The sequence below is a fragment of the Lytechinus pictus genome, chromosome 6 (genome assembly GCF_037042905.1).
Source record: "Lytechinus pictus isolate F3 Inbred chromosome 6, Lp3.0, whole genome shotgun sequence".
NCBI lineage: Eukaryota > Metazoa > Echinodermata > Echinoidea > Temnopleuroida > Toxopneustidae > Lytechinus > Lytechinus pictus.
The window spans coordinates 23,962,155-23,978,191 of NC_087250.1; the positions used below are offsets into that span (position 1 = coordinate 23,962,155).

The 16,037-nt window shown below is 37.4% G+C and overlaps 1 protein-coding gene across 1 annotated transcript; it reads left to right on the top strand.

Annotated features, from left to right (window-relative positions):
* The first annotated feature begins 1,003 nt into the window (after positions 1 to 1,003).
* On the top strand, positions 1,004 to 14,942 carry LOC129263649 (kinesin-like protein kif7). Its single transcript, XM_064100487.1, has 12 exons — positions 1,004 to 1,018; positions 2,806 to 2,946; positions 3,540 to 3,644; positions 4,099 to 4,232; positions 5,185 to 5,265; positions 7,450 to 7,558; positions 8,235 to 8,372; positions 9,712 to 9,881; positions 10,431 to 10,558; positions 11,109 to 11,220; positions 12,108 to 12,166; positions 13,155 to 14,942. Exons 1-12 carry the CDS (start codon positions 1,004 to 1,006, stop codon positions 13,199 to 13,201), a joined length of 1,239 nt encoding a protein of 412 aa, XP_063956557.1. The 3' UTR covers positions 13,202 to 14,942.
* The last annotated feature ends 1,095 nt before the right edge of the window (positions 14,943 to 16,037 follow it).

A 16,037-nucleotide genomic window follows, 5' to 3' on the forward strand; every position in this document is an offset into this window, starting at 1 on the left:
ATTTTAACTCGCGCATCACTCGCACTATATTGAATAGTACGTATAGGATTATACATTTCAGGGGTCGCGGAAGCGAGGGGGGGCTCCAGCCCCTGCTTTTTTCCATAACCGTGTTCAAAAAAGTAAAAATGACCATTTGATTGTGATTTTTTGCATGGTCACCCCCCCCCAAAAAAAAACAAAAACATTTGACTCAGCCCCCCCCCCCTCACTTTGAAAACCATTCTGCGGCCCCTGCATTTATGTTGTTTTATAAGAATAAAGCTGACTGTTAGGTCTACACCTTCAAAGAAAGAAACAAACAAAAATCAACTCAGAGCGGTCGATCGTGGAAAATAATGGGTGAAAAATTCCCCCCCCCCCATATTCGTGATATTGGCCGCGAAATTGATCTGCCTCTGCTATCATGTTAGCTCGTTCCATTCTTATTTCCTGTTTCCCTTGCCTCATTTGTTCTTTCTTTTCCTTTACTTGTTATCCTCTTTTTTTTACCTTTCCCTTTCTTCTTTTCTCCCTTTTCCCACTTCCAAATTAATTTCCCTTCCCCAATGCATGCGCTGAAATATGACGTGAAAGACATGAACACATCGTACACGCAAAACTGTGTATGAACAGAATGCATAGAGTTGGATAAAGCGTGAGAGAATGTCAGGCCGAAGCGCCGAGCTGAGCGAGCGTGACCAATGTCCATCGCATCGCATCGCATGCAGCATGCAGTATAATGTATCTCGCAGTTTCAAGAACCATGAACCAATCTTGTCGCACGTGGAAATTTGTAGCCAAAATTTTGACAGACTCATCTCTAATACGTTTTCATGAACGTCAAAATAAACTACTGTAACATGTGAACTACAGGTTGGAGGGACAGCATAAGGGGTAAGTTAGTCCACATTTTTAAAAATAATTATCTAACCCATCTAACAAAAATTCAACGGTTTCCTGTGCTCCTCGCCGAACTCGCTGGGGGAGAAACTCGACGGAGGCCATGCTAAAACTAAGAACAATGATCGACGAGCGGGTACACGGAATTAGCAGACTACGCTCGCAGGGATATTTCGGTTTGCTAAAAGTGGAACGGCTAGTGATCAACTAACAGGGGGAAAAATCAGTCGTGGACGAAAGTGGGCGCTATATAAGTGCGCATAAATTCAGCGAACTGTCTTTGAAATTCAGCCGAGGAGAATGATTTTATTTCTCGGAGTTTATTTAAAATTTAATATTTCCAAGAAGAAATTCTGTCAATTTCGCATTGAATCATCATCAGCAATCGTTATTCAATAGGAAAGATCCATTCAACTGGAATTTTTGTATCCTTTACCAACACTATCCACGAGCTTTAAACAAATGCCCCCCAAGGAATAAGAATTAAGAATATCTATCCCTCCTTTGTGCTTATCCCTTTTTTCTATTTCTTTCTATGTTATGTATCAGGGGCCGCGGAACCGGGGGCTGGGGGCTTCAGCCCCCCCCCCTCCCCCTTTTTTTTCCAAAACCGTGTACAAAAACGTAAAAATGACCATATGATTGTGATATTTAGCATGGTCAGCCCCCACTTTGAAAACCGTTCCGCGGCCCTTGTTTATGTCATGTAGTATATCAAATTTACTTTGCAATATATATATTATAATATACACATTGGTAAATTGACGTCTTCATCCTGTGCTACAATTGTTATGCGCATGAAAGTACGAATTAATTTAAATGTCGCAATATCGGAGCAATTTACGGCGGAGCAGATGTAGGCGGAGCAAACATTGACGGAGCAGATATCGGCGGAGCAATTGTCGCGATGCAATTTTCGGCGGAGCAGATGTCGGCGGAGCAATTATTGGCGGAGCAGATGTCGGCGGAGCAAATATCGGCGGAGCAATTGTCGTATAATCAGAGCAGATGTCGGCGGAGCAATTTTCGGCGGAGCAGATGTCGGCGGAGCAAATATCGGCGGAGCATATGTCGACGGAGCAAATATCGGCGGAGCAAGTGTCGACGGAGCAAATATCGGTGGAGCAAGTGTCGACGGAGCAACTGTCGGCGGAGCAACTGTCCGGAGCAATTGTCGGCGGAGCAGTTGTCGTATTTTGCGTAACAGTTGTCGGCGGAGCAGATGTCGGCGGAGCAATTGTCGGGTCACCACTTGGACATTAGGTTAATCAAGTACCGCTGAATATCCTGTGCGAGTTTCAGGTCACATGACCATGGTCAATGGTCATTTAAGGTCAATGAACTTTGGCCGTGTTGGGGGTCTTTGTTAAATTACCATCCTAACTCTGAAGTTTATGGATCTATTTCATAAAAATTGGGATATAAGAGTAATCAAGTATCACTGAACATCCCCTGTGAGTTTCAGGTCACAAAACCAAGGTCAAAGGTCAGTTAAGGTCAATAAACTTAGGCCATGTTGGGGTAATTGTTGAATTGCCATCATAACTTTGAAAGTTTATGGATAGAGTGAATGAAATGTAGACATGGGTGTAGTTGACAAGTCTTAAGTCACCGTTCAAATGTCATCTATGGTCAATGAAAGTGTTATTATGTCATTATATGAATGGTGTTTTTGTGAATGATTATCTTACAGTAGTTTTCAAAGTTAGCACTGCTGCTATATTAAATCGCGTAATGCAGGCGAGACTGCCAGAGGCGTTCCACTTGTTACTAGTATGGTTCATTCGCTTTACAACAAATAGTAATAAAAAGTTCTTGGGATCCTTTTTTGTTAGTATCAATTATCAATATCAGAGGAATTTGGTTTGATTTATAATTTATTTTTATTTTTTATATACATTTTTTTGCATTGTTCATTTACAGGTCGCTGCTGCTCAGAGGAAGTTGCGTGTTGGTAGCGCTCACACAGCAGACCATGATAAGATTGAGGAGCAGCGAAAATGGCTTGACACAGAGGTTGAGAAGGTGCTCCAGAGGAAGAAAAAGATGAAAGAATTAGAAGAGGTACAGTAAAGATGAATAACAATTTCAAAATGAGTTGGGACAGAATTCAATGAAGTGACCAACCAAATGTCTGTTTGCGTAAATGAAAGTCCTGTAATCACAAAACAGGCTTCCTCCAAACTGGTCATCGTGTTACTCATTAGAAGAGGTAGTTTAAAGATGAATGCCGGTTGTGGTAACAATTTCAAAATGAGTTGGGACAGAATCCAATGAAATGACCACTCGAATATCTGTTTAGTAATACATAAAATAAAAATATGTGCCTCAGGATTCTGGAAAGATCTGCGTTATTGCTGAGAAATTAGCAAGAATACGCATTGGATTTGAATACAAATGTTGGTTATTTTTCCAAGCACTAATGATACATTGTCCCACATGTGCTTTTCTGTGTTGGCTTTCTACAGTGTGATTGTTTTTTCAGCTTAGATTTCGTGATTTCTCTCAGTTCATTTTATGTAACTGTACAATATCTAGATTCATGATGATAAAGTGACAAACATTGATTTTACAGATTTTCTCATGAAATCATTGTTTACTGCAACTATATTCAAATCTGTTCATTTTATTGTCATGTATATTTTCAACACTTACAGGAGCTGAAGAAACGTGAAATGAATCTTGCCAAGAAAGAACTGATGTTAAGAGAGAGAGGTGAACTAGAGATAAAGAAACTTAGATCAAGCCAGTCAATATCAAGGGTTAGTATAAGAAGAAGAGGAGAGACTAAAAGAAAGAGAAGGGGGTAGAGAATCACCATTCATTATTTTGTATTTTTTGTTATAAAAAAATACTGCAGGTATGAAAAATACTCGCTCCCCAAAACAGCAATTAATAATAAAAAAAAGAGAAAAAGACAGCAATATTTGATCGAAATAATGTTTTTCACCCAAAATCCTTTTTTGTTCCCTCAAAATTCTTTACGATTTTGGCATCCTCATGAAGTGGGAAGGAGGGGGTGGGGGAGGTACGTGTAAAGCCTAGAAATACAAGTCATTTTTTTTTTACATTGAAATGTCATCATATGAATGTACTGTCATATCATGCTTTTATTGTTAGATACCCAATCATGCTAGAGATAAATGGAATGTCCACTTAGACAAATTTTCAAACCATTTTCCGAATCATAACCATAATTTTGTTTTTTAATATCAGGATATGACTGGTTTGGTATCACAGTTGCAGTCCGTGGAGAGAGAGATTGAGGAGAAGAGCAACACGCTGAGAGTGAGTTTAGATGCTCAGAAACCAGTGATAGGCAAAGAGATACTGGGATTCAAGGCTGAAAGGTGAGGGAATGGAGGATGATGATGGTGATGATAATGATGATGATGATGACGATGGTGTTGATGGTGTTGATGATGATGAAGGTGATGTGGATGATGGTGATGATGATGATGAGGATGATGATGGTGATGAAGATGATGGTGATGATGGTGATGAGGATGGTGATGATGATGATGGTGATGAGGATGGTGATGATGATGATGGTGATGATGATGATGGTGATGATGACGATGGTGATGAGGATGATGGTGATGATGATGATGATGATGAGGAGGAGGAGGAGGAGGATGACGACGACGATGATGATTATGATGATGGTGATGTTGATAATGATAGTTACGGACGGTGGTGATAATGATATTGGTGGTGCTATTGATGGGTGTTTTGATGGTAGTGGGGATGATGATGCTGATGATGATGATGATGATAATGATGAAGGTGATGATGATAATAAAGGTGATGATGATGACGGTTATGGTGATGATGATGATGATGATGATGATAATAGTAATGATGATAATGATGATAATGAAGGTGATGTTGATGATGATGGTGATGATGATGATGGTGATGATGATGATGACAGTGATGATGATGATGAGGAAGGTGATGATGATGAAGGTGGTGATGATGTTGATGATGATGATGGTGATGATGATGATGGGGATGATGGTGATGATGATGATGATGAAGGTGATGATGATGAAGGTGATGATGATTAAGGTGATGATTGATTATGTTGATGGTAATGATGACAGGGTTTGATTCTCATGACCATACTCCAAACTAATTTCAATTTGGAAATAACACCCATTGCTATAGATCTCTCAAACTACTCTAAATTTATTTTCCCCTTGTCATCCTAGCCAAGCTACAATGTAATCCAAACATAGTATAACAAAGAAATTAGAACCCATATTTTTTCTAACTCACATTGTATTTCATTTCTTTCAGAGAGAGGCTTCTTCAACAGAGGGTCCAGCTTGATGAAAAACTTCAACATGGAACACTGCTATCAGCTACGGAAGAGAGAAGGTGAGATATTTGATCTGTCTTCCATTGATTTAAAGCAGACACAAACCAGTAGCCACCTCAAGTCCTTAACTTCCCCAATCTGGCCAGGTTGCTAACCCATAATGCAGCATTCTGGACAGTGTAGTCTTGTCATTTAGACCCATTGGAACGATATCACACTGATTCACTTCTCAATACATCTATACCGATATCATAACTTGTTTACCAAATATTTAAACAGGTACTTTTCCCCTTAAAACAGTTTAGATTATCTAGAATTGTAAAATTGTAAGCTAATTTATTCTCTGTATTTCTCTGCATTATTAATAGTTATCTCTCAAAATGTATGTTTTAAGACTAGCTTCTTACAACACACAGTGAATGAGAGACCACACAAAGTTCGCTCCCTCTTTAAAGCAAGTAGGATTTAGTCTGGTCAATATTTGATTTCACTGTTTGTTGATTATCACCCGCAAAACATCGGCAATAACTCTATAAATCACTGAATCTGTAAATTCATGATTAATCATGAGCTGCTATTCCATGAGAGCAAGAAAGGGGGAAATGAGAGTAAGGCTTTCATTGCTGTGTCCTTTTTTTAAAAGTGGGCATATTGGTACCAACTTATGACATTTGTGGTCAATAAAGTGATTATCTTTTCATAGCTGACAATATTTCTGTCATATGGTGGTACTTTGATTTGTCAACATGATCATAAAACCATTATGGAATAGCGCCAAGTATGGTTGGAACTACCCCTTATCGACCACCTAATCTTCTAAGCATCGTATCTGCGAAAATATTCATCAATTTTACCCAGTTTTCGTCTCATTTGTGCAGAAAATTTAACAGATCAGATTCCCATGTTTCGCTCGGCGACTCCGATTCAATCCGCGTATATATCGACGATCAACGAATGCGACGATTTTCCATTTGCTCATTTGCACCCGTCTTTTGAAACCGACCACCCGCGGTACACTAAGTTTACGGCCGATTCTTGTCGCGGTGGCGAAATATTTTTACTCTTTCAAATCAGTTCCATGACGTCAACATGCTAAATGGTCGCTTCACCACTTCCACTGCGAGCTCCGGCGCATGATTCGACGATTGACGACGGTCATTTGTTCTAAAGCCGTTTCCTATCGGATTTCTTGGTTTTTCAGCGGGTTTTGGGTTTGGTCAATACAATTTTGATTAATTCTACAAAATTTTTACTTTTTGTTGCTTCTTTTTTCTCGTAAAATCGATTCTTACCGTTTCTATGGACACTGCGCCTACTCTCCCGCGCGTATCGTTTGTAATACGCAATAATTTTAACGCGCGCAAGGTGGTCGGTTTCAAAAGAGGTGGTCGATATGTGGTAGTCTCACCATACTAGTAGGATCTTCACACTCCTAGAATCTTCAAATTATTAAAACAAGCACCTGGACAAAAGACAAGTTCCTGTCTACCATTGCATTCTCTGTGCATTATACTAGCTGTGACCAGTCAAAACTTCCAGCTATCAAACTTTAACTTTGATAAGGAAAAAGATAAGTAGAATTTGTGACAATTATAGATGTTATCAGATTGATTGAGTTAGGGGCTTGGAAGCACTTGAGGCAGCCAATGAATATAAGAATGGTATGAAATCAACAAAAACTAATGATCTTGCTTCAAACCTAGGACTAATCCCACTACTGTTTAGGTTACCGTAATAATCATAAAAAAATTAGCGCCTATCACTTTATCAGAAGTCTCTAAGCGTTCTACAGTATTGAAGCTCAATTACCCTGGTCTTAGCGGAATGGCTGTTACGCGCTCTGCATATCAAGAAATAAAATCCGATCAGGTACCCATTCACCTCACCTTGGTTGAGTGCAGCACAATGTGGGTAAATTTCTTGCTGAAGGAAAACACAACATGGCTTGGAATCGAACCCACGTCCTTCAGATTGAAAGACTAGTCATAACCACTAAACCACGATACCCCTACTGTATTGAGCTTTTATGTAGTTGAAATTGTCATCCCAAAACTTCAAGAATTCCACCTTACATACTAAATAACTTTAATTAAAGTGAGAATGTTAAATTTGATTTTTTGTAAATTCTTCAGCTCTCAAATGAGGTTGTATTCATAGGTCTAGAAACATGAGAAGAATTTGATTGCTAGCTGACTGTTTTTATCATTGTCCAAACTTTCATTATTTCCTTTTAACATCCTCAGATTGATAGAGTTAGATGAAGGTGTAGAAGCACTAGAAGCAGCTATTGAATATAAGAATGACATCATATCAACAAAGAAGAAAGAATTACGGAAGAACGACCTTACACAAGTAAGTCCTTGTGTAATCATAATTTTGACATAAGATAGAAGGATAATAAATGTAGCTTACAGTGGATCATTGTGATTGATTTTCATAATATTAGATAACTTTGCTTGTATTTATATCCATTATTTCTTCGACTTCAGTTTTATAAATCTCTGATTTAGAGTTGGATAGATTTTCCCTTTTTTCACAAATGAGATACTTTCTCCCCATTTCCTATAATTTTGCCTTTTAATATAAGAGAGGCTTTTGAGTATCGTGTTTAACATACCAGGATGATGGAAGCAGTTAGGATTTTTCATCATATTTGCAAATCGAACAGAGGCCATTCTCTGTTTTTCACATATATAGATTAATGAGATGCATCAGCTGTATGTCTTCTGATCTTCATTTTATTCTTTTTTTTTTCTAGTGTAGAGTATTAAAACAATATTAATTTTTTGTCTGAACAGTCTTATTTGAAGAGAATGAGCTGTGCCAATTTCCATGCTTCTTTCTGTAGAGTGAAGTGAAGTTACTGATATGTCTGAACAGTCTTATTTGAAGAGAATGGGCTGTGCCAATTTCCATGATTCTTTCTGTAGAGTGAAGCGATGTTACTGATTTGTCTGAACAGTCTTATTTGAAGAGAATGAAGTTTGCCCATTGTATGATTCTCTTTAATCCACGTTTCGTTCTGTAGAGTGAAGCGATGTTAATGAGTCGTCTGAACAGTCTTGCCCCTAATGAGACCAAGAGCCTTCTTGCCAAATACTTTGAAAAGGTCATTGACCTTAGAGAAGGAGACAGAAGAAAGGAGTTAGAAATCAGTGAATTAGAGGTAAAAAAATATATAATATTCATCTTTCTTCATTAGAAACTTTCAAACATAAACTGAAGTCATATCTTTTCTAGTATTATCATTTTTTTGCACTATGATGCTCATCAAATCTCTTGTACTTTCTATTTTCATTTGTTATAATAAGATGGTACTTTGAATGCATATTATTATCCTCGTTATTCCAATTTTTTATTTTTATTATTTTTTTTTTTGGGGGGGGCTTCATCATTGAAAGCAGAAAAAAAATTAGTGTAACAAATCAATGGAGGTTTTGAAAAAAACTGTGGAAAAAGTATTGCAGTTACATGGTATAATTTGTTTTTTCGTTGTCAATCACAAGGTGTTCCATGTACAGTGGTGGTAAAAGCTTAGTGAACTTCACCACAAAATGCACTCCTTCATGCTGAGTGTCAAATGGAGACAACAGCACTACAATAATTGGCGAACCCAGAGAAGCAAAGTTTATTGAATGTAATATTTTATCACCTGACTTCACAATTAGATATCTATAACGATGGCAGTTCTTGAACACTTCAATATTCTCATTTTCTGGTGGAGTTCACTCACTATTTAGCACTGCTGTATATCATGTGATGTAAATGCTGAAAGTGACATTTTTTTTCTCTGAAATTTGGAAATGATTTCACTTGTACATTTGTTGTATAATCAAGCTCATTATCCCAAACATGCTTCTTTGTAAAGAAGTGCAGTGGTGGCTAAATGGATCATTGCATTCAGTGCAATGAACGGCAGCTCAAGCTTAATCTGGGATGATATATCTGGATAGAGGGTGTATTTTGGGTGACACGACATTTGCTCCGGCGACAATTGCTCCTGGCCTTATTTCATCTAAGGAATAGGGTTCTATGTTAGCTTTAGTGTTGGGTTTAGGGTTGGGTATAGTGTTAAACCCAGGGTTGAAGTCGGCGATTCCATTAGTGTGTGGGATTCGCAACGGAGCAATTGTCATGGATGCCTATTATTATTGGAATGTACATTGTTCACTATAGACTACCAAAGTGACGCTGTCACCAATTTTTTTGTCACACTTCATAATTTTTTATATCATATATACTAGGAGCATGATGAAACACATGTACTGCCCAAATTTGGTAGGAATCTTAAAAATGTGGAGCTGGGCCAGTTGATTATGCATTCATGTGATGATATCTCGGGTCTTTTCAATCTCATTCCAACCTAATTTTGGCTGCTGTTTTTTATCATACTCTTCCGAGATATGAAATAATGATGATAAGCTGCAACGTAGGATGTTTGATGATGTTACACTACGGTACGCGTTGTTAATGCCTATCATCATTGGTATGTCCGTTGTTCACAGATGAAGTTAGATGAGAGGGAGAGGGTGATACGAACATTGGAGGGCTCCCTCAGGAGTGCAGGGATGGAGAGTGAGCAGAGATTGATAGAACAACAGAAGGATTATGAAAAGAAGGTCCAGGTGCTGATGAGAGAATTACAAGGAGAAGGAGGCGGAGGAGGAGATGGAGGGTAAGTAATGGATAGATTGATGGGTGAGTGGGTGGTTGGATGGAGGGATAGATAGATAAGTGGATGGTTGGAGGGATGGATGGATGGATAGAAAGGTAGGTAGGTAGATGGATGGATGGATTGATTCACTTAAAATTTTGATGTTAACTTCCTCTAGTTTCTTTGTTATAAGGTCAATCACGTAAACATGCCTGTGAAGGACATATGTAAATGTGAAGGACATATGTAATGAATTGGGAATTTTGAGGGGCTATAGCCTCTCTTAATTATGGACATGTGCTTAGTAACAATAATTGAAGCTAGACTGTGTAAAGGTATTGTTCATTTTGATTGAATGGAACTTGTGCAGTGCCCCTTATAAAAGTTTGATAAGTTTCTCTTGGAACTCAGTTTAGACAGATTGAAAGGAAGTTAACTGAGTAGATAAAGACAGCCATAAATGATTAAATGAATATGTGTCCTCAAGTGGTCCTTCATATGGTAAAGTATTCCTTAGGGTTTTGTTGGACCCTTACCTTACATCTTATATATTTTTCTTTTCTTTCATAGGTTTGCTGTAGAACACAAGCTGAAGGAACTGGAAAAGGATCTGTTTTACTACAAGAAGACAAGTAGAGAATTGAAGAAGAAACTGAGAGATTTTGTACAGGCCAGTACCAGTTCAAGTAATGGACATGGTAAGTGAGAGCGGGATAGAGGTGTTGAGAGAGTGGGGGGTTGGGTAGAGTTGGAGAGAAATATACAACTTTTCAAATTGCATGAGACGAAAGAGTAGAGACTTGAAGGAGAAACAGAGAATTGTAGAGGCCAGTAATGAACATGGTAAGAGGGAGAGAGAGAGAGAGGGATAAGCAGAGAGATATGTGGAAAGAATTTTAACAGTCCTAGGGGGCGTTTCACATAGAGTTGAGTGTGACAGAGACATGCTTAAACATCAACACACAAATGTTATGCATGACCCGTGCTCATTATTTGACCAATGGGGTAATGTGTGTCCTATACCGCATGCAACTGAAATCTAAGCACAAATCTACGTCACACTTTACTTTTTTTGAAATATTCTCAGTGCCATTACTACAAGATTTTCCTCAAATTGTAAAATGACAGATTTTGCCATCCACCATGGTGACATAAATCCAATATTAAACAGGAATTTTAGTAGAATAACACAACACTTTATCATGTGTTAAAATAATGGATATATTTCAATTGTTTTATTTCTTATAGAAGATGCTAAAGGACACCAAAGTGCTCGTGGGATACCAGCGCATGGAGGAGACGCTATACCGAGGGAGGCCACGCCCGTAAGGAAGTCAAGGAGAGAGGTCCGTGAGCTGAGGTAAATAATAATATCCCTTACCTAAAGGCCTCATTTGTCTGTTTCTTTTCTGAAAGGCTAATTTTCTGGGTTTTTTTTCTCAAATGTCTCAAGTTCTAAATCTGTTTTTCTTTTGTGACATGTACAAACCATTCTGGCAAAAGAGATTACTACTACATATGATTTAAGTATACATAATATTCAATTCAATTCAATTTATTTCCACTTTAAAAAGCAACAATATATACAACGTTCAATGCATATTAGTATAGTGGGGGATCATAAAAAGCACAAAAGATGGCTTATTAAAAATGACCCCTTACAGTACAAGTAAACAAAGATAAAATAACACAAATGACAACAATGTGTAATACAAAATAAAGGAGAGAAAGAACAAAGAAAGAAAATAGAAAGGAAACATTCGGTATGTGAATTCTGAATCAATCTGGTAAAGGAGGTGTCTTTTATACAGATATTTGAATTGTTTTTCAGTCTTACTATTTTTGAAATGAAATGGGAGATTGTTTCAAAGCATTGGACCATTAAAGAAAATTGACTTTTGTGCTATTGATGTGCGGTTAAGCCTTGCTGGCTTCAAGGAATATTCTTCCTTATTAACTCCATTTAGCATAACCTGTTTTATTCTACTAATCAGTTCCTGATTATGTAGTTTGAAGTGGCAAAGTCTGTTTAGGAAACACACTTTGAATATTGCAAAGAAACTTGTTTTATGGAATTGTTATGTTTTTGGCTTGATCATAATGCTCTGTATTTGTACTACATAAGAATTTTACTCAGTTATCATTTAGATTGCATTATTAAAAGGAGATAACATATTAATCAATGATTTTGATACTTTAAATTCAATGTTTAATATATATTTTTTTTCATTGCATATTCGTTTTCAGTGAAGCTGAAGTTTCCCTCAGAAAATCATCAGCAAGTCAGCGGTCGTCCATGATAGTTGGTAAGCTATGATGATGATGATGATCTGGTGATGATAATGGTATAGTGATGATGATGACGATGATGTCGATGATGATGATGGTGATGGTGATGATGATGGTGATGATGATGATGGTGATGTTGATGATGGTGATGGTGATGATGATGATGGTGATGACGGTGATGATGATGATGATGTTGATGATGTTGATGATGGTCATGAAGATGATGATGATGATGATGATGATGTTGATGATGATGATGTTGATGATGATGATGGTAATGATGAAGGTGATGCTGCAGATGATGATAATGATGTTGATGATACTGTTGCTGCTGCTACTACTGTTGGTGATTATATTGATAGTGGCCACAATAATTATAATTTTTGAGAGGATTCAGATATTTCTCGCGTTTAAGTTCATATGACTCTTAAGGCGACCGCACACCTTACGATTGGTCTGCGACCCGATTTCAGAATAAAACGTAGTAGAATTTGATGCTAATATTGAGACTTGGAATATCTTACTGTCTAATGTTCAAAATCATCTTACGAATACCTATATTCAAATCTGTGACTATGCTATCATCCTTCTTAGAATAAAAGCAAATTTAATATCTAGTCATAATGACGTCATAGCAGTCGTACGATTGGCTACGGTTTTGAAACTAAATTGGCCTTTACTCCAAAATAGAGGCTTGCAATCTTTCTAAATGGTTATATTAGGATTCTTTCAATTAATTTTAACCTCAAATAAAATGATATGTCCCATTCACATTTTCAGAAAATGAGCAAAATGCGATTTGTTCCAAAATCGGATCGCGAACAGTCGTAAGGTGTGCGGTGGCCATTATAAAATTAAACAAAATTTGAACATGCTATAGAGTTTTAAACTGCTCTAAATGCAAGAAGAAAACAGAATTAATGATAGAACAGTATATCTAGCAATGTAGCATCTTTGAATAACCATTGACCCATCATGCTTTATGTTTTTTTGTTGTTCATATAGATTCAATTGAGAGTGGAGCCAGTCATGGAAACAATCCATGGAATTAGAGTGATGTGCCTTCTTAATTCTAAAGCAATGTGAGGTGCTCATCTTATCTTCATTAGATTAAACCCATTGGATACTGGAACCCGAGCAGTCCCCACAAAAAGTCTCTGGGATTCACAAGATTGAATAGCAAATAGGTTAATCCATTGCCAACTGATCCCTGTACAAAGGGTATGGGAATCAGAATTCAGGAGTCAACAGGTTAATCCATTGCCAACCCCTCACAAAAGTCTATGGGAATCACAGACGTCAGTTGTATGTGGGTTAAGCAATGATACCGCTTTGAATTTAAAAGAAGGAATTCTGGCTCAAAAATTAGCGACGGTACCTTGATGCAGAAAATTGCCAAATCAACAATGGGTGATTTCAAATCCGGTGTTGGCCTTGGTGTTGGTGTTTGTGCTGAAATTTGGATTGCTTCCCCTAGCTCCAGAACTTATTCAGAGTTTGTAAAACTGATCCAGATCACATTATTGACATCTCAACAACTAGTGAGTGACTTTTCGGGACCATCTTCATTTTATGTTTGGTGTTTTAATCGTGTAAAAATTGACCTAACACCAACACCAAAAGGTCAACACTGAACTTGAAATCACCCAATGTGTATGGGGGTACACAATAATGTAGGAGTGAGAATCATTTTGGAGACAAATATTAGCACCTAGTGCTATAGCAAAATGCCTGATGTGTGAGCCTTGACATAAATATGAAAGCTTTCTTTGTTAAAAGCAGGAAGCACTATCATTCCTATGCTTTGAATTTAAAAAGGCGATGTGTAGGGTAGTGGTCAGTGCTTGATATGGAGTCCATTTTTTGTTGGCATCCTCTTTGAATGTAATGGTGCTATGTGTATAAAGTAATTGCTCTTTGATGTTCTTGTATAAACAACCCCTGGTCAGTAGCTCAGCCTGCCCAATTGTCTTACAGACTCTGCTTTCACAGAATACTAGAAATAATACCTAGCGCCTAGATTGAAAGTGTGTGAAGTACTGTATCATTTGGTCGTGAATGAACATAATAATCCATCAAATGTTCACATAGAAAATACTCATGTCATGCCATTCATAAACAAATTGGCCCGTATTCTGAAGTTGGGTTTAATTTAAACTCTGGTTTTAAGTTGTGGTTTAACTATGGAAAGCCAGTTGTTACATAAATCTCTACGAGAAGAGGTTCAATGTATCAGCTCATTTGACTTCCAAAACATTATTAACTGCCTGGGAAGGATAAGTATGACAGTTGTCTTCACCATTAAATAATTAGTGAAGAGCACAGTTAACATGAGAAGCATTCACTGTAAACAAAATTTTGAAATGTTTGGCTTCCCATAATTTTAGCATAGAGTTAGACCATGGTCTAAATTAAACCTGACTTCAGAATACGGGCCATTTTGTTTATGTACCTAGTTTTTGAAGCCTACATGTATATATGTATCTTTGAATTTGGTATATCCTCCCAAAAGTGCATATCACCATCCCATTTCATTACTAGATTATATTAATTGGTTGTGGTGTGAAGGATATAAACTAAAAATGTGTTTTATTGGATAAATTGACAAATTTTACATCAGAATATCATTTGAACAGGTGCCCAATCAACATATGATATCTGCATATTTGTCGTGTTTGTAATAAACACCTCAAGCACGGAATGGGCTGAAAATTTCAGGATGTAATATTTGCCAGTCGCTTTTTAATATGCAGTTACTAAATATGTAAAGAAATCACCCAAACAGCTATATTGAATAAAAATAAAAAAAACATTGCAGAGAGAGGGTGCTAGATTTAAATTTAATCTTTCATGGCCGGATTATACCATATACTATATTCAACTTGGTGAAAAAATTAATTCAGTGACTAAGTTCGGCATAATGTTAGGAATAATAAAACCATAGTATTGCTTTTTGGCGAGACCTGTGGTCGGAGTAAAGTCCAAATCTGCTTCAAGGTGCAGCCGATGATGACGTCATTACAATTTGGACTTGAATTTGCTTTTATTCCTACAGGGAGACTCAAACTAGACTGAATTTTGATTTCCGTAGTCCTACCACTATTCTGAACACTTGAACGCTGAGATTTTTATTGGTTTGAATGTTCATATCAAATGTTATTATAATTTCTTAGAAATTCAGATCGCAACAAATCGCATAGTGTGCGCCGGGCTTTAGGTACTAAACCTGCCTTCTTTTTTTTCATAGCATCAGCACTTTGTGATTGGATTTGTATGTGTGTATTTGTTGTGTGTGTCAATGCAGTACTCTTTATATGTTTTTTCACCTCGAGATGAAGTCAAATCACCTTGCTAGATATAGATAATTTATGCAAATTTTATGCTAATCTATGTAAATTACTGCCAATTATATCTGTACATTTATGTTTGTTGGTTATTTATTTGATGTCCACTCCACCATGCATCATAGCATAGTGATAAGAATTGTCATTTGGTATGAAACAGAAATTTGTTATGGGACAGTCACACGGTGAAGCTGACTCTGAACCGATTAAAGCTATTACATTATTATGAATGCCATAGCGTCGGTCGGATTGGAATCGGTTCCATGTGTGTGACTGTAGCGTTATTTACAGTACATTAACAATAAATCTACAAGGCAATTTGCTGGATTCACAATACAGTGCGCCATCTATCGGTTGCAGCAGACTGGCCAATATGTAACTTCGGGGTCGACACTGCACGCAGGCGCTGGCAGCGCACAGTGCTAGTGTTCTGTAATGTGAGTGTGATGCTTCAAAATGAAAACCATATGGAAAAAGCGGAGGAAGAACTCACTGAAAATGGTCTAAATTTCACAAAGAAATATGCGGTAAATTTCTCTCCACC

Excerpts from the sequence above, each read along its gene's own strand:
- LOC129263649 (XM_064100487.1), top strand. Across the intron at positions 9,882-10,430 it reads GGCGGAGGAGGAGATGGAGG|GTTTGCTGTAGAACACAAGC; the intron begins GTAAGTAATGGA and ends TTTCTTTCATAG. Across the intron at positions 12,167-13,154 it reads GCGGTCGTCCATGATAGTTG|ATTCAATTGAGAGTGGAGCC; the intron begins GTAAGCTATGAT and ends TTGTTCATATAG.